The sequence below is a fragment of the Rhea pennata genome, chromosome 5 (genome assembly GCF_028389875.1).
Source record: "Rhea pennata isolate bPtePen1 chromosome 5, bPtePen1.pri, whole genome shotgun sequence".
Lineage (NCBI taxonomy): Eukaryota > Metazoa > Chordata > Aves > Rheiformes > Rheidae > Rhea > Rhea pennata.
The window spans coordinates 64270015-64289852 of NC_084667.1; the positions used below are offsets into that span (position 1 = coordinate 64270015).

A 19838-nucleotide genomic window follows, 5' to 3' on the forward strand; every position below is an offset into this window, starting at 1 on the left:
GGCAGGAAGCTACGGAGCGGTTGGACTTTGCTAACCTGATAATGGCATTCAGCCAGCACGGGGTCACTCGAAGGAAAAAGCTGTAGAGCGAAACTGCGTTAGGACACCGTGACCAGGTCACTTTGGAGCAGAGACTATAAAGACGTAGTTTAAACCCTAAGGTTATTCAGGATAATTCAGGTCCACACCTGCTGACGCAGGCGAAGCAGAGCTGGAGACTGAAGCCTCTGAAACTCTCCCCTTTGCTATCTCCATCCGTGATGGAGTGGCAGAGCCACGAGGGGACAGGAGGCCACGCAGGAGAGGACAAACCAGCATGACCACCACTGCTTTCTTCATGCTTTTGCCCAGGCCATTCGTTTTCCCACTGACACCCTACAAATCCCATGCTCCACAAAAATAATCTACAAAAAGTAGCTAGAGACTAAACTTTAACTAAGTGATAATTCACTCTACAGGGGTCTGCATCCTCAGAATATTTGCAGAAGTTGCTATATGGGGAAAAAGACAAAAAAAATCAGTCTAATGTATCTTTTTAGCTGATAACTTGAATAACTATAACATATGAAGGAGACAGAGAAGGAGTGAAAAATTATGTCATTAATTGCCATAATTGAAATAAAAATTCCCCAAAAGGTTGCTGATTTGACTTTGAGTTTACATATAAATGTATAAATGTGCATATATATATAAATATACATATAAATACGCACATACATACAAAGTACAACAGGAAGACACAGATGGGTCAGCAAATGAAGAACCTAGTAAAAGAGCAAGTGAATTTGTTCCTGATGGATGGATGCCCAGAGCTGAGAAACTTCACTATAAGGCCTATGAGGACACCAAGGAGAGTGCAGCGCATGAACAACGGGGTCTTCTGCCCCCGCACATAATGCATGGGAGATCCAGATTGCTTAAAAAGAAGAAAAAGTGGGAATGCTTTTTGGCAACATTTGGCATTAACCAGCACAGCATGGGAATTAACAAAAAAATTGCCTGCTGAAGTTTGAATCAACTTCCTTTCCAGGGGTCGTATCGCTTTTTCATTCCCTTCCAGGCATTCTTCTCCAAGTTCATCAATTTGATTTATCCAAGAATGTTGCAGTGTCAAGGGAAACGGCAATCAGCATTTTTCCCTCTGTACCTCATCTAATCTTCTTCCGCTCAGCGAACACGCTCCCTCACACAGCTGCCTCGGAGGGCGGCTTGATTCACGCTGCCAGTCTCGATTGGGATTTATACCAGCGCACGATAAGCCTCGACTTAATAATCCACCTTATTTAACTTGTTGTTTTCTTTTTGTTTTCTTAAATAAGCATACTTATCAACCTGTAACCAGTATTTAATGATTATATGCAAACAAATACAGCCTTCAGTCTGGTAATTCATTTTGCAAAGCAGGGGGAACTTCGCTATCTGCAATGAATATTAGGTGACTGCAGTTCTCAAAATATGTAGATCTAGTTTTACTTTTTTTTTTTAATAGGAAGGTAGTGAATCAAGTCTTTTCTTTTTAGCACCAGTAATAAAAACACCTCCTCTCCAGCACACATCTTCTCATCTGTAGTATACGGGGAACTGAAAAATGACAAAAAAAAAAAAAAAAAAAAAACAAACCTGCAAACAAACCAACCCCAGCCAGTAGTATTACGAGAGTCTTTTTCTTCATTCATGACAACTGCCAGCTGGAATAATAGAAGACAAACAAAACCCTACTATTTATTAATGATTAGGCATACTGTACACATAAGCTTTTGCCTTTACCTATTAATGGGTTTTTTTTGCATAAAGTAACATTGCCTACAGCACAGGAATGGGCTAGCAGCAACAAGGAGTCACGACTTCAGAGTGTTTCCAACCAGTAAATCTCCACATCCCACATTTAATTTTTAGTCATTGATCGGAAGAGGAAAGACCTCAATCCATCCTGCTTTGCAGCTTTCAGTTACGGACCTGAACTCACTGCAGAGATGTAAATAAAGTACGTATTCCTTTCTTCTTCTGCAGAAAAGATTACAGCCATCAATATCTGATTTAGCTCTGCAATAAACTCTAGCTCCAGCTGTTCAATGTTCCCATCAGTTCAAACACCTAATTTTGCCAGACAGCAGGCACTGCTTTAAAATTACTTCATTTAATTAATTATTTCAATAGGCTAAAGTAAGTTTAGGTTTTAAAGGTGCTCACGTTCCAATACCAATGTATTTTAGAAGAGAACTATCTACTTAAGTTTTCCTATCTTTTTTTGGCGATACATATCTATCGCTGCATATATACACACTTCTTCCTTTTATTGAGCTTTGTCTTTTACGACCTTTTCATCAACGTCATCTGGAAAACTCTTCTCTCCTTTTAATTAAACACAGAGTACTTTTACAGGCTGCATTATCGTACAAAGCACCCTAAAGCAAGAATTTTGTTGATCTACGCTATTTGATCCACAGGCACGCTTGCAGACCTAGAAGCCCTGCAGGTGGACTTCCACAGTGTTTTTTGCACGCGGTCGTATGTGAACTCTGGAAGCAATGACAAAAAGACCTAATGGCTGATTATCTATTGCTGTGATGGCTAAAATGGATCAAATTCAAGCCAAGCGGGGCATGCTCACCCTTCGGTGGGTGCATCGCATACCATGATAAAGCACAGAGGTGCCAAATAAATAACAAGAAGGTTTCAGATGTGGATTTCACATATACGTGTGTGTGTGTGTGTGTGTGTGTGTGTGTGTGTATTTATCCAGAGAAGCAGCTACCTTTTCAATCAGTTTTTAAGTCCCACCACTGCTGAAATCAGTGAAATACTGAAGTTACAAATTAAGCCCATGTGTAAAGTGTGGTTTAGACATTCACTGCCCCACAACGATGCCCAAGAAGTCCTGCACTTATGAACACTGTGCTTTGCTGGTCTGGAGTGAAACCGCTCCAAGGCTGCCTATGGCTCAAGGCAAGGCACCTCCAACGGCAATTAGAGACTACAAAGCCCCACGCTGACTTCTTCCCACTGTCAGGATGATTTCTATTTTAAGGACTGTTTTACTGGGTTTGGGCACTGCCAACATCTTAGAATCATTTTTAAGAACCTGAGCAAGAGGAAAGCAGAGAGTTGCTCCAGGAAGGTGCAATTTCTCATAGAGATTTAGCTTCCAGCAAGATGCTGAACACAAGCAGGCACCAGATGGGGTTAAGAACATACTAATTTTTCTCTTGTTTAACCAGTATCTTTTGTAAGTTGAGCTCCAAGCCAAGCCTGGGATGCTTTTCATATGAAAGAAATGTAGTCACCCCATTCCATATTGCTGATTTGCAGTTCATTCTCCCTGCAAAACTTAGCCTTTAAAACAACCAGATAGGAAAATATCTGCTAAGACCTCTTGGTTTTGGGTGCTGCCAGGGAAGAGAAGCTAATCCCCTTAAATAAGGTATTGATTCAAGTGCTCGAATTGATGAGAATTAGGATTGCATGGTGTTAGGGAAGGATACCGCGTGCACAGAGACTCGGCTGAGGAAAGCTGACCTTGGGCATGTTCACACGCCATTGAGCGTACAGACTCTGCTTTTAACAGATACTAAAGCAGTACAAAAAGTCTTCAGACAAATCTGCAATCAGATATGAGGAAGGCACGGTCCATTTCTAGCAAGAATGCTTCCTGCTGAGGTCGGCAGTAAAGCAAAATCCACACGCTGTTCACCCTTGCCTGTGACTCCAGCAACGTGGTTCAACGATAAGGCAATCAGGAAAGAGCAAAACACTGCTAGAGCAAATGCCCTGTCCCATTTAGGCCAGGACCCTCAGTGGTGATTTGTACCAAAAACCCGTGGAGCTGGCAAAAGGCTGAAACCTAAATGCCCCAATTAACAGCACTGGCACGTTACCGAATGAGGTATCCAGGCACCCTCCAGTGATGTGGCCTCCTCTTTTATGAAGCGCAGTGCAAAGCACTTACCAGGCAGACCATATAGTTTTTCCACTTTAGCTACACTTCTCATTGAAACAAAGGGTTTTCGTATTTGCTCTCTGCCTTCGGCTGGGGTACACGTTGTGCCATAACGCAGTTCCTTCATAAAATTACGAGTCGGGAACGGTAAGGCCTTTAAACCAAGACAAGCCAACATGCTTTTTGTAGTCGTAACAGATACTGCAATTACAGAAATGCTTTGGTTGGAATATTCTGTTCCTCGGTGGGTTATATCATCCAAGCTCGCAGAACACGTGTGGGTAGAAAATTCTTATTTGCTTGCTGAGTAGGTGTGCGACTTCGCTATCAGATGCTTACCTATCAAAACATATGAGATTATCTGCAAAAGTGTCAAACCAGGAGGTGCTGAACACAAGCGCAGTGACTGACAGACCGAGATGCGTGAGACAAGCGAGCGCACACCCTACGACTGCAGATCTCTGCCCTGTGCAGGCACCCGGCAGCCTGCGGTGTGAGCCCCTAAAGAGCAGGGGCTGGGCACCACGCTGGAAGAGTCCTTTGTGCAGCACAAGGTTCCCTACAGAGTGAATTAAAAAACAGACATTACTGAATTGCTTAGTTTTCCTCGTTAAAAACCATTCGTAAGTGTGAGGGAGAGGTCTTGGGAGAAGGTGGTGGGATGGGGCTCACACCTGGCATTGCAAGTGCCCAATCCTGGACAGGCCCCGTGGAAGAAATGGAGCACAAGAGCTATCAAAATTGTGTCTTGTCTAGGTGTGCGCTTTTCTTGTGGGGCTATAGTAGAAGTTAGCTTAGGCTACTGTACAATAGTTACCAAAATCATGAAGCTCCTAACAACGCAAAGGCCAGGCAGCAAAAAAAAAAAAAAAAAAGAAAGAAAAAAAGAAAAGGAAAAGGGAAAAGCCCCCCAAAACAGTTGACTTGTAAGCATAAAATGCAAAGCTTTGCTTTGTAGTTGATTCTTCAGCTGTTACATAAAAGCCGCGTTGTTTTGCAAGGTGCAAAGCCTCACGCTTTCTTCTCATTGGATCAGAAACCAACAGGGGGAAAAGAAAGCACATTGCTTACGTTCCTCAGTAAAACTGGATATGGCTGGTAATGAATTCCCTACTTGACACCGGCGTTAACACAGAGCAGTGCTTATGCTAACCACACCGCCGCCTCCTAATTGCCACCTTACTTCTACTGACAACCTTAAGCTCGAAACAGCAGCCTTAACGCTGGGAGAAGTTAAGGGACTGCTCCTATAACCTGCTCTTCACTACCAGCGTTAGCAGGCATCACCGCTCAACTGATGGGCCTCAGCACCACCAGGATAAACACCATATAACGAAGGACACTAAAGCCATAATTTGCTCAGCAGTTGAGGGGAAAGGCTGCCGTTCCCCAGGTCCCCAGGAGGGAACGTGTGAGTTACGGATGCAGTCAAGTTCAGAGTATCGCTTCCAAAGCAAAGGGCCAGGGCTGTTCTCCCGTCTTTGTTTGAGGCCATCCTCCCTGGGAACAACGTGTGAAATAATAATAATTCAAGTATGCAAGCAGGGGCGGAAGCCAACGCTCTGCTCTTCTCTCTGGGTTCTCGTACTGCCCCCGTTGCTTAGCATCAAAATGTTTTGCAGCCGCGCGTTACGAGAGTCAAGATCTGCCAGATGAAATTTGTTCTCTCGCCACCGCTCCTGAAGGGTTATCTTTATGGGCTAAATGGGAAGCCTCAGACCACGCATCTGCTGCCTGACACTTTCAGGACAGATCAGTCTCATGAAGCATTCAGCGTAGCTGTTACCTCCCCTGCGCCTCCAAAATATTAGTTTTGAAAAAGTGAAGACTACAGGAAGGCCCCACACTACCTGCTTGTAAAAGCATTTCACCTCCACGCTGTTACTGTTCAAGAGGTGCTCGTAGGCTTATACGGGTGCTGTTTGCAAAGCTGTGTGAAAGCCCAGGTTCAGAGACATCATACACCTGATCCAGAGAAAAGAAATAAGATTGTGTCTTATCCCAGCATCCTACATCATTTCAGCCACAGACAAGTCACCCAACATGGATCATTTTAAAGGTAATGCGGAGTTAATCTTTGTGATTTGGGATGCTACCTCCTAAAAATCGTTGTCATCCAAAGAGCAGCTCTCCTGCCTCTGATAAAAGTACCTTTGTTGCCACAAGGACAGCAAAAACAAATGCTTGAATAACACAAACTACCAATAACTTTTTTCCCCCTAGTCTCCCAAGTTCCAGCTACTTCATAAATCTGAACAGAGCAATGGAGCAGACTTCCATGTCACGGGAGGGAAAGGCATAAATCACACCGCTTGAGAGAACATGTGTGAATATCTCCCGTCCAGCAGATCCCCACTTAATGCAGTCACAAATAATGTGCAACGTCAGCCGTTTGACATCCTCTGTACACGAGCGCCTGCGTTCCTCCAGAGCCCATGGGGGCTGGGGACACTGCCGAGCCACCCTCCTCGCAGCTTCATCTCTGCAAGTTTCCAAAACCTGGAGGTTACTAGGAACTGGGAGGAGAGACTGGAGGAAGATCATCTCTGTACCTACCCTGGCTTTATCACCTATTACTAAAAACCTGCTATTGCACATCACAGGCAGGATATAGGGCTAGATGCATGGTTGCACCTATTTGCTCTGTATTCCCAAAGAAAAGTAGGAGGCAAAAGAGATATCTTGCTCTCATTGCAGCACTGAGAAGCCCCATAGGGACCAGCAAGAGTAATTTCCTAAAAAGTCTAGGTATTTCAGATCACCTCCCAAACAGCTTCTGAGAGCACTTGGCTCTCATCAGCTGGGGAAAAAAAAGAAAAGGAGTCACGGTCAGTCTCCAGTTCTTTACACTAGCTGTCACCAGCTGCTCTGAGTAAGTGGTCACAGCAACATCTCCAGGGCATTGGACATCAGAGCAGCATCCTGTGCTCAGTTTCAATGGCCAAGCAATCATTTGTAAGGTCCTGTTTCATGTGAGGCTCTCAAGTACTAGGGCAAAGGTAGGTAGGATCCTTCTCCTTCACACCTGCAAAGAGCTTCACTGAACAGAGTATCACCATCACAACCTCAGTGTGAGGCAGGAACGTATGGCCTAGTGTCCGATGCCTGTAACTGGTTTTCCAAAACCACTTTTAGATCTGATTCAAATGACTGTGTTCAAAGAAGACAGGAACGCAAAGGGAAACAGTCCCAAGTTCAGCTCATAGCTAAAATCAGTTGTAACCAGGGGCTGTTAACACAATCGCTGCCGCAGCAACTGCAGATCCCAGTTGGAGAAACCAGCAGAGACCAAAGCTTCAGCACATATAGCGGTGTCCCACACCTGCTTAGGTGGTTGAAGACGGGAAGAGGTCAAGCAGATGCAGGCTGGGCCTGATAGGCCAGGAAGCTGGTCACAGTGGTCCTCCTAGCACTCCTCTGAAGCCCAGGGCCAAAGCACTAAGCACCAGGGTTACAAAACTGTTGTGTCCATCCAACAGAGCAGATGTGAAACACGTGTACAAAGGTGCCCTGTTCTTCACTCTCCTTTTAAATAAATGCTAGGACTCCTGGGTCTGACACAGGGAATTCCTAGACTTACTTTGACCTTTCCTGATCAACCCATTTAATCCCCCTGCGCTTCCATCCGCCCATTAAGCACATGTCCTGCAGGGCTGATACACACTGCCACACACAGCGTGTTTCATTAAAAACCTTAAAGTGACAAGGAGTGTTAAGCAGATATAAAGGACATCAGTCATTCACCCATCTGGTGGAAAGTCTAGTTGCTGGCAGAAAACAGAGAGGATTGTTATGGCAAGATCTACCATATGGCACCATTATGTGTCTCTTTGCAAGTGCTTTCTCTTAGCATGCAAGCAAGATCTCAGCCTTTGAAGAAATGCCGTATTGTTAGCCTGGATACACAGGAGCCTCTTGAAAGAAGCCGTGGCAGATGGCAGAGCTTTGTTCTCGGTGTTTGGAGGCAGTTCTTGGAGAAGCAGATATCCCCCTCCTTCACGTAGGGGCCAAGACACCCTGGTGCTGCATGGGGCAGTCTCCGTTGCAGGACTGGTGCTTGTGTAGGTCTGATGATGTAGTCCACACCCATGCCATGGGTGTCTCCCTCACCAGCAAGCCACACTGCACAAATGCTCCTATCACATCCTATGGGAACACCCATGGCTCTCGGAGAAGGGAACCAGCTTGAATCCATTTGATGTTGCCTGGTGGGTGGTACACTACCGACGAGCCAGAGGTAGCAAACGCTGCCTAGCCAGAGCCCATGAGATGCACCAGCAGCAGTGCAAGAGAATTGCATTGGAGGCCCAGCCCAGTTCCATACTTCTGGGAAGGGCACTTGTCCCAGCAGCCTGAACATTTCCCAGAGAGCCGCAAATGTGCCGTCACTAAATTCAACTGAAAAACTTTTGCTTTTGTCAGTGCCTCCCTGCGAGCACCTGCCCCTCCTTGGGTGGCTAACGCTGGGCTGGCCGAAGCCCTGACAGGACACGAGACAAAGAAAAACCTTTCAAATGGGGCCAGTGCCCACTTGAGCGACATCCCAACAATGCTCAGATGAAAGCCCATTCAACCTCGGGGCAAAAAGGACGGGAAAGGGAAAAGGTTTCTCTGGGAGGAACCAGTGATCATTCATTGACCAAGGCAACGATATTTGCATGTTCTCTGAGGCAGGGAAAAGCTGCAGCCTGCTAGATATTCTTGGCTAGGACAGGATGTATTGTCCCCGCAACCCAGACTGCAAGTTGGGCACTTCTTACTGACTAATCTGCTCATGTCTGGGTCCAGACAAGAAACCAATCCCCTGTTTCCCCATTGTTCCTCCGGAGAAGCACTTGGATAGCAACAGAATAAAAACAAAACTATTTCACAGAAGCTGAAAGTCAAGTAGTTACAATCCAAACTATCCATATAAGACAGGGCAGGCCATATAATATAGGTCAAGAAAGTGAATTGAACTTTTAGCTAACCAGGCTTTGAAGAGAGAAGCGCTGCTCTAAAACCATCCACACCCTCTCATTCTCTGCTCTTAGTCCATGGCAATCACTGATTACTTATGCTAAGGATGTTTTCAGACACATATGAACAAGCACATTAAAAAACATCCTAAGCCTAGAGAATTTTTTGCAGGATGGATCCAAAAAGAAAGAGACTTTGCTTTCTGAAGTACACAACAGCATAGGATGGGCAGAGCGGAGAGCTCGCTGTGCTCAAGTTTACTGATATTTATGGCAGTCCCATGGACTGCCCACGCACTGGCTGAATCCACTCCTGCAATGTCCCAGCAGAGCTCCTAGCGAGCACCGCCAAGCCCAGGACTGAAATCTCTAATGTGGGTCACCTGAAGTCCAGGGCTGAAGGGAAGGAGAGGAGCAAAAAGGTCACTGTGAGAGTGCAACATGGTGAATGGACAAAAGGCTGAAATACATATGGGGGGGTGTGTGCGTGCCCACATGAGCGTGTATCCATATTTGTACAAGCCCAGAAATCCCAAGGATCCCGGGAGAGCAGGCAGCCTTGTGGGTAAGGCATAGGACAAGAATTGAGGCGATCTGGACTTGTCACCTTTCTGCATGACTTCGTTTTCATCCTTTCACCTCTCTGCCTCAGCCCCCTCTTTGAGCAGAGGACACGCCATCACCCATCTCGGGCCCGTTGCCTTGGGCAGTGAGGCTCTCGAGGCTGGAGCTCTGCCTTAGCACGTGGATCGGCCCGAACGATAAGACTGCATCAGCCAAGCCAAAGACTGCACCAGGGAGCAGGGATACGACAGCATTTGGAGGAGTCTGACAGCTCCCTGCGGCAAGTCTCGCAGCTGGCCGATATTTTCATGTTGATTTCAAGGCACAAGAATATTTTCTAAGTTGAGAAGCACCATCCTTCTCCTGCTGCTTTGGCATCATAGGCAGCGTGTGCCATCTCGAGTTGTGCTACCTTGTCAAGGTCTAGCACTAGGTACGAAAGCAGCCAGAGGCCACCTCCTGCGTCACCTGGTGCAGCCTTTTGTTATTGTAATATACAAACATAAATTGCCAAGTTTCACTTTCAATCCAGCGAGATGCTTTACCCCTTGCAGTCCTCTCTCAGCTCTATCACAGGGGGTCCCTTGCTGAAGGTCACTCTGTCCACAGCCTGTTTCTCTCCCCAAGTCCACAGCTCACTGGGGCTCCAGGCCTGGTGGTGTAGACCTGAGGACCAACCTCAGCTGGCAAAGCTTCTGGACCCTCTTTGACTACTTTGACTTCCCTCAACCCAATTCATCGAAACAACTGGGGACTTTCAAGAGAGCTCTGGTCCGACAAAGTGGGCACAAGCCGCTGTCAAGAGGGAAGGGCCTGGCAGCAGCAGGACTGCGACGTTTTTAAGAGACAACTTTCAGCCCCTGGTCGGGCTCCAGCAGGCGTAAAAATCAGCGCAGCGCCTCTTGAGTACGTTCTCTGTCTCTGATCCAAGCCTCACACAGTGGGCTTACACAGAAACAGCAGGACGCTTTCCAAGCTACTTGACTAATGCTGAAATTTAACACCCGTTACCAACAGGTTACTGAGAGCGAGGAGCTGGCCATAATGAGGTGGGTCAGGGTATTTGCATCTTCATTCGCCATTTGGGGGAATCTGCCATATTGCACACTTGGGCAAGAGCTCAGCTTCTGCCTCCTTCCCAGCCAGCGCTGTGTCAGGGCTCGGAGCTTGGGTACAGATTTGCCCGTGGGGTTTTCCTGGGAGCCAGCGGGCTGCAGCTGTTTACCGGGGAGCATGGCAGGGACCCGCTCGCCTTTGCTCTCGAATGACTTCACCTGCCCTGGGGACCAAGCTGCAGTTCACATCTGACTCCGCTCCTCAGCGGAGCAGCTGCGTCAAAGGCTTATTCTCACCACTAGCTGGGAAAAAAAGGGGAAGCCTGGCAGCACGAAGCAAGGGGCAGGGAGCCCAAGAACCACATCACAGCCTGCCCTAGACGAGCAACACAAGCGCCTTTCAACACCCTCCCGCAGAGGCTGGTCCCTACGGGTGCTGCCTTGCTCCCACCTTGCCGGTGGCACGGTTCTCCCCGGCAGTACATTCTTCGCATGAGGTATACGGCTGAATTTGGAGGAGACCCTTTGAGATTCCTGGGCTGACCTGAGATGCTGTAGGCATGCAGGCCTGGTTGGGTCCCAGTAAGAATCCAGCACAGGAGCCTCAGCAGATACCTCCTTCAGCCTGCCTGGTAATGCCAAACCTGTCTCACAACAAGCTCTTATCCTGCATTCAGCTGGGGCAAGTTCGGAACTTTCCACTGGAAAGAGTTTCCACAGGACAATTTGATTTTGCTAAGTTATCAATCAAGAAAGAAGTGGAACAAAGCAGGTTTTTTCAACCTTAAGAAATCAAATCTGATTGACAGTGGTTTGCCAGATGGCTACAAGACCATATCCTTCTGAAGGGATTTTTTTCCCTGCCATGGTGCATGATCCTACAGAGTCCAAGTCTGGGAATTGCCTGTCATCTAACCTCTCCAGTGGAGCAGGTCATCTGGACAACTGCTACTCTCATAACGCAATCTGAAGTCCTCTTCACCCGAGCGACATGGATCACTGACACTACACCACCAGATGTCCAAAGGGAAATGCTATACCATGGTGTGACTGACTAGGATCATGATTTCCAGCTCCCTCTTTGCAACAAAACAGGTTTTCGCACAGGACCAACAAGGAAAGAGTACTCCACACATATAGGGGACACAGCTTCGACACTGCTGCATCAATTCCCAGCTTTCTGCTCCTGCTGCCCAAGGCCACAGCACAAAGACAACACTGGGGAGTTACAGAGGAGCCCTAACAGGACCAGCAGCAACCAGCCCAAGGACACCTCTGAGGGCTCTAGAGATGACATGCCTACAGCTACTCCTCCTGTTACTGAGAGCCTGCTCTTTTCCAGTGCCTGCTCACTGCAGGACAGGGCAGCCAAGAGAAAGCACTCAAACTTGTGCCCTGTCTCTTCTTACAGATGATCCTGAAGCAAAACCAGCTGCGAGCAGCTATCCTCTCCTCCCTAGAGCCTGTCAGCCCATGGGGAAACCTGTGGGACAGGGCAACCAGCCAACCACGGAGATGGCACCAGTTGAAACAAGCCAAGTCTTGGCAGCCTCCTCCCGGAAAGGGCCCAGCATCCAAGCAGCCTGTGCTGTCTGTCTGGGCATCCGAGGAACATCACACCCAAAACCCACATCACACAAAAACAAACTCGCAACCTCGCTGCTCCAGGGCTGTTAGTCTCCCTCCTCAAGGGAGGCTGAAGCCACTTAGAGCATTATTTGTGCTAGCAGAGCCTGTAGCCCCCTGGGACCAATTGCACGCCCAGGTCAGACGCACACATGCTATCAGCTCTAAGAAATCAATACCTCATAAGCAAAAGGAGAAATTGCCACAAAATAAAATGAGGGGAAGAGGCTGCCTGCAAAAGTTGGGCTTGTTCCAGGACTGACAGCTGGCTAGCCCTGAGCCTTAAAGCATGGCAGGTACTTCAGGGACGAGCAGAGCACATAGGAGTTCAAGGTTCAGCACAAAACCACTCCCAGCAGTAGGTCATGATGTTCCCTTTACATTAAAGCTTGTCTGAAAATTCATAACCAGGTCTGTCTTTGCTGGGGAGAATAGATAGGAGGGAAAAAACAGAGGAACAAGAAAGGGATCCTACTCACCACCAGCTCAGTGAACATGACATCCAGTTCTTCCACCGGCGGCATCGGCAGCGCAGGCTCCATGGTCTGCAGGGCGAAGCTGCTGTCATTGCGAAGCCGGTAGGTGATCTCCGGGTGGTCGCTGCTTCGAAAGCAGCAGAAGATGAATGAGATCCCTCGGCCACTTCTTTTTCTTGGGGCCATGGCCAAAATCCTCTGCGTCCCTCCCTTCTAGGTACTAGATCCTAGAGAAAAAGAGAGAAGAGGAGGCTTGAGTACTTGCTCCGTCGCGTTGTGCTTTCCGTTACTTGGAGAGGAGAATGAATCAAAGCCACCCACACACACAACGCGGCGGGGAAAAAAGGAGACAGTTTACATGCCAAATATTTCCGTTCAGATTTGACATTTATGGTTCTGGCAATCTTGACTACTGTGTTAATTAAAAAGATGCATTTGCTCTCCTTGCTCTGAAGTGAGACGGCAGAACAGGCAGAGGCAGACGGTCACGCCGGCGTCGCCGGTGCTCGCAGCCCAAAGGGGAGATGGGCCCCAGGCTCTCGGCTCCCCTCCCAGCCACCACCACCACCACCTCCCTGCCCACGGAGCAAACCACGGCAAACCACCGCAACGCTGACCTCCCCGCGCCATGCCGCTCCTTCGGGTCTGGCAGCCACAACCAAACCCTCTGCAAGCTGGCCATGGAGGATGACGGATTCGGTAGGCAGCTGCCAGAACAGCTGTATCTGCTCGACGCCACCAGGTAAACAAACCCCAGAGCCAACCCTGAGAGCTTCAAGGGCGACTAAACATGGAAAGACTTCACGCAGCTCAGGAAGCCCAGAGCTGCAAATGGTTGGGGAGCATAGGAGAAAATACCGTATATTGTCATCCCACCCTTAAGCATGGCCCTAAGCATCCACTTCCAGCCACTGGTTGGGTGGCTCATTTTCAAGTCAGGTTTTATTTGGCTTTAATTACATAAACCCTAGCTGAAATTCCCGTAAATATTTATGAGAGCTGATTTCAGCTGATAAAGTTGTCCGATGTCGGTACCTCGGACCTTCCTACGCAGCGCTTACATCGTGCCTAACCAAAGTGGTTGGTTTGCTCAGGTCTCCTGACTTTTCAAACCCACACCGAGAGCGAACCTCACGGTAGAAGAGGAAACACGCAGCAGCAAGCCAGCCCGAAAACACTGCATGCACACCAAGGACCAGCCACACAACAATTACTGCACCAAAAGCGTTACCATCTACGATAGAAGTCCACACTGAAACAGGAGGACCACCTACGAGGAATGAACACAGCAAAGAAATACTCTAGCAAGTAAATGGACCAGAAAAACACAGGATTTTTAAGGAGTTTAAACACTGACTTACAGATTCACGGTAGTACACCTGCAGTCTGACCCAGCATGGCTATCCGCATGGCATGTGTAGTACCTTAAGCTTCCCACAACAAGGTCCTTGCAGAAAATTCAGGCTTTACAGCTTAACTGAGGATCTGACCCTTGAAATTGTTTTTGACCGAGTATTTTTAACACACAGTGAAGCTGGCATTGAAACTAAGAGCGATGGGAAACAATTCTTCTGTCTTTACGCAGGATAATCCTGAGCAGTGTGACTATTCTGCGCCCAGTCCAGAAGGTCCCCTCTTCTCAAAGAGCCCCAAGTCTCATTCCACATTCTGCACCTTGCATTTATAAAAATGCAGCCATTTGAGGAACTTCAGCTGCCACGAAATCTCTCTCATCGTAACTCCCAGGCAGCCAGCACCAGAGCAAATCCATTAATCATCTGCTGGCATCCATCAGTTTTTAAGAGGGATTTGAGACCTGACGGGAAGTTTCTTTCCCAAGGTTAACTGGGAGGGAGGGTAACAAAAAACAAAGACACGAAGACCTCTGTCCCTGCCAGTGCAGAGGAACGCCTATGCATGAGAGCTTTGTTTTTGCAAAGCCACGAGGACCATGTCAAAGAGGGAAATTACAGCAGGAAGAACCAGGTCAGGCCATGGGACCTCGCTGCACTGTCTGCACGGGGCCACGGCAGCTGCTCTGCTTGCATTTCAGCATCGCTCCGGCAGGAGTTTGCATCGATCTGCCTCCAGTCAGCTTTGGAAATGGGTCCTGCACAGACCTAACCGAAACAGCCCCTTCGCCTCCTCCGCAGGGCATCTTCTAACTGCTTCCGACACCTCTTCAACCGTATTTTTGAAAGCTGATAGGTACAAGCCATGATTTGGGTCTACAAAAATGTAAGGAAAGCTTTTATCAGAAGAACATCTGCTCTTCAAAGATACACGCTTCTGTTGATGCTTTATGTGAAGTTTGAATGACAGACCAAAAGGCAAGATTTTATTTCAGACTTTAAACCAGACAGCCATGTAGTAACCAAGACAAGGTATTTTTGAGCTGGTCTCAGCTTTGTAGCTATTGAAATTCCTAATGTTCATAAATGATTAGGAAAAAAACCCTGATCTGTAGGTTATTAGCAACCAAGACTAAAAATGGGAAGAGAAAGAAGATGCTAGCTACCAGGCAAATAACGTAAACCTTAAGAAAGCTGATGAATATTCATCAACGTGGTGGATAAAAATCAAAACGGTGCTTCCTGGCAGGTCTTTAAGAGTGCTTCAGATAGCGCAGATTGCATCACCAGAACAAAGTACAGCTACACAGCCTTTTCTTTTCCCTGTAAATTCTATTAAAATTAGTTATATATGGAGAAAAAATGACAGCTATTTTCAACCTAGACACTTGCATTAAGTAAAGAAATGTGATCAGATCCATACAGTGTCATATATTAAATATCTTGCTCCCATCTTCTATTTATATATCTGAGCTTTAATTAGATCAATATATTTACGGCAGACCAGGATCTAGCAGTGCCTTCTGGCTTCTGCTATTGAGCAGGCCAGAATAAATCAAATTTAATTACCTCGGCATATACAGAGCAAGAGAAGACAGCATGGAAAGGGTCTTTGAGGGAACTTCCAGTCAAACCCAAATCACAACGCAGGATCAACTAGACTGAATCATTCCCAGGCTGGTTCACTTTTACTGGAAAAAGAGTGAAAACAGGCCTGCAGTGAGCTCAGCCAGGACAGCAGAGAGATCTGGAGGAAGGAGGTAGCTCAGGATGAAGGAGGGAGACCAGTCGCCATTGGAAAGGCTGTGTGAATTCGTTCTCACTCAGTAAGTCTGACTAAGGTCATCACAGCTGACCCACACCAGTGGTACACTTGCAGAAATTTACAGAAGATGAGCACTATTTCATACGTAATTAAGCAAATGATGCTGTTTGCCCAGTAACATGAAGCAGTAGTCACAGCTATGGCCCTAAAGGACAACTCTTTCTCTCACTTGGGCACATGCCGAATTATCCCAGCTTGACCCTTTCATGACTACCGGGCATGTGGATAAAAACCCATCTTTTGCCCAAGAACTCACATGACAGATGGCAGTGGTTACATCTTGCAACTGAAGCTGATTTTCTAGAGGGGCTAGTATGCACGTGTACTCTGAGGGAAGAGCTGAATTTGTTTCGGCTGCCTGCCTGCTCCATCCTGCATCCATGTCTGGTTTTATTCCCCAGAGGTAGCTAGATGAAGTTTGGGAACTATAAGGATAGAATCTACTTAATTACAGAGATTTTTGACAAGTTGGAGGAGATAAATGGAATTTGTCTTTTCTGAGATAACAAATCATTCAAGCAACTAGACATGGGAATTGTGTCACTATTCCCCAGTAATAATCACTGATGGCAGATAATGTGATAACTGTAGCAACACCAGTGTCTGACACCCTCAAGAAACTGCTCGTTTCCAAGACGCCTTGACTAAGTTTCAGCACAAACTCCTCCCATATTAGCAGAAAAATAGAGGCAGAGCTACAAAGGTCTTCAAAGCTACTTTCTTGTCATCTTCTGTTTGCGTATCAGGCAAGGGATGCTCCAGGATACTGTGTCTGGAAGCCAGGAGCACCCCAAGCCTGGTGACGTCCCACTTCTCCCTGGTGCCAGTTCTGGTGGTCACCAGCCCTTGCCAAGACAACTTCACCCACCCAAAATGTGAATAGTTCTTCTACTGGGGTCGTGAGCAGAGCCAGCACAGCCTGAGATGGGGGACGAGGGAGGAAGCAGTGGAAGAGAGGCAAGAGATTAGTGCATGCTGTAACGGGCAGCTGCCCCCTATCAGGGGGGCAGAAGTGGGGCCCTCAAACACCTCAAGGAGAAAAGAATAGGTAGCCAGAAGAAAAGAAAAGAAAAGAACAACATTGTGAAAAGAGGAGTTCAGCCCCAAATTCTTTACAGTTCAGCTTCAGTTGCTTCAATTAGACAACAAGCAGAGCAGAGGCTGTTTTTTTTTTCTTTCTTTTTTTTTTTTTTTTTTTTTTTTTAAAAAAAGATGGAGATACTAAAACAAATGTAATTGCTGTATGGCTAGAAGTTGAAAATGGCAGAGACACCTTCAAGATCAGCTCATCTAAATTATGGGTCTGGGGAGCAGAAGGCAGAAAGTACCAAAGACAAGAACAAGATGAAGGGAAAGTAACTGGGAAGTGTGCAATCGTGATCCTTCAGCAGAAGATGCTGGAGAAGCAACTCCTTCAGGGTTACCTGGGAGAAATCTTAACAACTCGCCAGGGCAAAAAGCCTGCCAAAAGCAGCTGTCCGAATTTGCTAAATTTGGAAGCTATATTGGACAAAAGGAGAAGTTGTGCTATGACACAGTGAAGGGTACATGGTGGAGATGTTTCGGATGGCTGCAACCTCTTGGAACGAGGACGGCTTCTTGCTGTGGGGTTGTGCAGCACCGATTACAAAAGGGACATGGTTCACTGAGGCTTTATACAACCACGAGCTCCAGCATTGAGCAACTGCTTGGCAGCATCAGGAAGCCTTCCGATGTCCCCAAACGTAGGAGACGGGCTTAGTGCTGGAGGGAGTGAGGCAGCAGCTAATTGCAAATTGCACACTTCAGTGGGATTTTGCAAGTCTGAATTTTCTGTGGGACCAAATATTTCCCCTGCTCCTGGCTATCTGCTAATTTTCTGCTTGTACAAGTACCTCAAAACCCCAAAAGATCAAGTAAATCCTGGCACAGCTCTTCCAGAGGCTGGTACCAGCAAGGATTGCAGAGAGCACGGGTAACTCGAACCCCCTGTCCTGGCGAACCGTGCCCAAACCCAGCACAAGCTTCACAGCAGAACCTGAACTGCATGAGCAGAGCCCAGGGGAGAATCGAGGCAGGAGGAAAATGTCCTTGGCTCCATCTGAAGTAGCTACAAGCAATTTGCCAGAGGATTTAATTTGAGCAGGTGACCACAGAAGAGAAAATCTTGAGGAAAAAGGCTAATCAAAAAGAGATTAAAAGGAGGGGAGGGGGAAGGACAGGGAGACAGGGACTTCAGAGACCCACGTGCTCCTGGGTCTTCGTTAGAGGCCAAGCTCTGCTGTCACACCTCTGCAATTTTTTTCCTCCTCACTCAACAGTATCCAATTTGCTCAGTCCCCTTCTGCGGTGACCTTGTGCGCGACTCTGCAGAGCAGCCCTGCAATGCCTCCAGACTCCTCCTGCAACGCTGCGCCGTGCTGCTGCCACCCCAGCGATGCAAAGCAGCAGGGAGCTGTTTTAATCAAGCCACCTTCCCCTCCCTTTCAGGTTATCTAGCTGGCTTTTATGCAGTCTTCCTTTCATAAAGCCACAAAGGATAAAAATGAAGCTTTAGCTAGGCGTTAATCAGAACAGTCTTTTCAACCACTCCCTGCCTTGCCAAGCAATCATAAAATAGAGATTAGGGTGTCCCCGCCACCCTCGGAGGGTGAGCCACCGGCGGCAGCAATGTGGTGCAAGAAGTGGTTTTGTTGTTCTTCCCCCACCAAAAAAAGAAAGAAAGAAAAAAAAAGCCTACATCGCCCAGAGCAGTGCTTAAATGAAATCAGTCATTAGGAGAAAATTGGACCCTGGTGTCATTTCCTCCTTTGCTTTAAGGAAACAAGAGCAGCAATTACTGCTTGAATATTCAATAGCTTCTTCAACAGCCTAAATTAGCCTGTGCGGAGCAACCCGCTGCCGCAGTGTGTCTGTGACCGATGCCCCAACAAGCTGGTTTAAAACTAACGCTAGTACTGCAGCACGAAGAAACCTGGTACGGGTACAAACGCATGCAAACGAGCCTGCACGCTCCTCTTCGCACCCGCCTCCGAGTCTACACAGCAGCTAGGAACTAAACAGTCAAATATGAACATTAGCTTGCTTTTCTGGCTCCTCTCCCACCCCCTCCCAAAAGGATACGAGATCCCAGGCAAGCTCTTTCCCAACAGCGAGCTTCATTTTGGTGTGCACAAGGGGCAGCTACTCTCGTGCAAGTGCAGTCGCACTCACTGACCCGCTCTGCCGAGATCCGATGGATTTTGGCATCTCCCACCACACCAAACTTTTCCTCCATCATCACAGCCGGGGTTGCTCCCAACTGATGGAAATTTTCTGACAGCTCCCCATCACCTCATTTGCTGATGCTGGCTGCAATTTTGCAAGATGCTGTCACCAAGACAGAGCGCTGTAGTGGCAGTATCCCAGACCGGACAGCACTTGGACAGCTGTCACCTTGCTCGGTCTCATGAGCGCTGGCCCCAGGAGCTGTCACAGACCTTCACTGGCCCCGGTTTCACCGCCATCGTTGCTGGTCCATGTGGCAGGCGTTCCAGACAGAAAAGGGGTTATTCAGCTTGTCGCCCTCATGGCTTCTCAGCTCCCACCACGGAAGGCTGGAGGTGGGCAGCAGCACAGACCTTCCCCTTCCTCCCCAGGTGCTTTCCCCTACTTGTTCAACACCTAGCATGGTGCAGATACTGCTGCAATGCAAGCCAACCCCATTAACAAGCTTGCATCGTTTTTCCAAACAGCTCTGGATGGTTTTTCTCCCACAATAATTCTCATCTAGACATCTACAGCAGCAAGAACTACATGTTCTCATCAAGCTTGCTACATCAGCTGCAAGTCTGAGGTATCTTCTGCGAAACATCAGCGCCTTCTCTGGGCATGTTTTGCTTTTTCACATGACAGATTCAAGGCACCCAGCACCCTCCTTGGCGCAGCAGCTAACCCGGCCCCTTCTTGGCCTTGGCTTTGAGAGCAAGCCCTCCGAAATACGTGCACGGCGCACTGCCCATCGGATCAGACCGCAACACGGAGGCTTACCTACTGCTGAAGAGCAAGAATTGCTGTTCTGTTTTAT

General features: G+C 47.6%; 1 protein-coding gene across 3 annotated transcripts in view; it reads right to left on the minus strand.

The window, feature by feature from the left end:
* DAAM1 (dishevelled associated activator of morphogenesis 1) overlaps nt 1-19838 on the minus strand; it is a 117475-nt gene that overhangs the window by 59136 nt on the left and 38501 nt on the right. For all 3 annotated transcript variants that reach the window (XM_062577405.1, XM_062577404.1, XM_062577406.1), the window contains exon 2: nt 12620-12843. In XM_062577405.1, the coding sequence (XP_062433389.1) occupies nt 12620-12802 (183 nt within the window). In that variant the 5' untranslated portion in view covers nt 12803-12843. The remainder of the gene's footprint in view (nt 1-12619; nt 12844-19838) is intronic.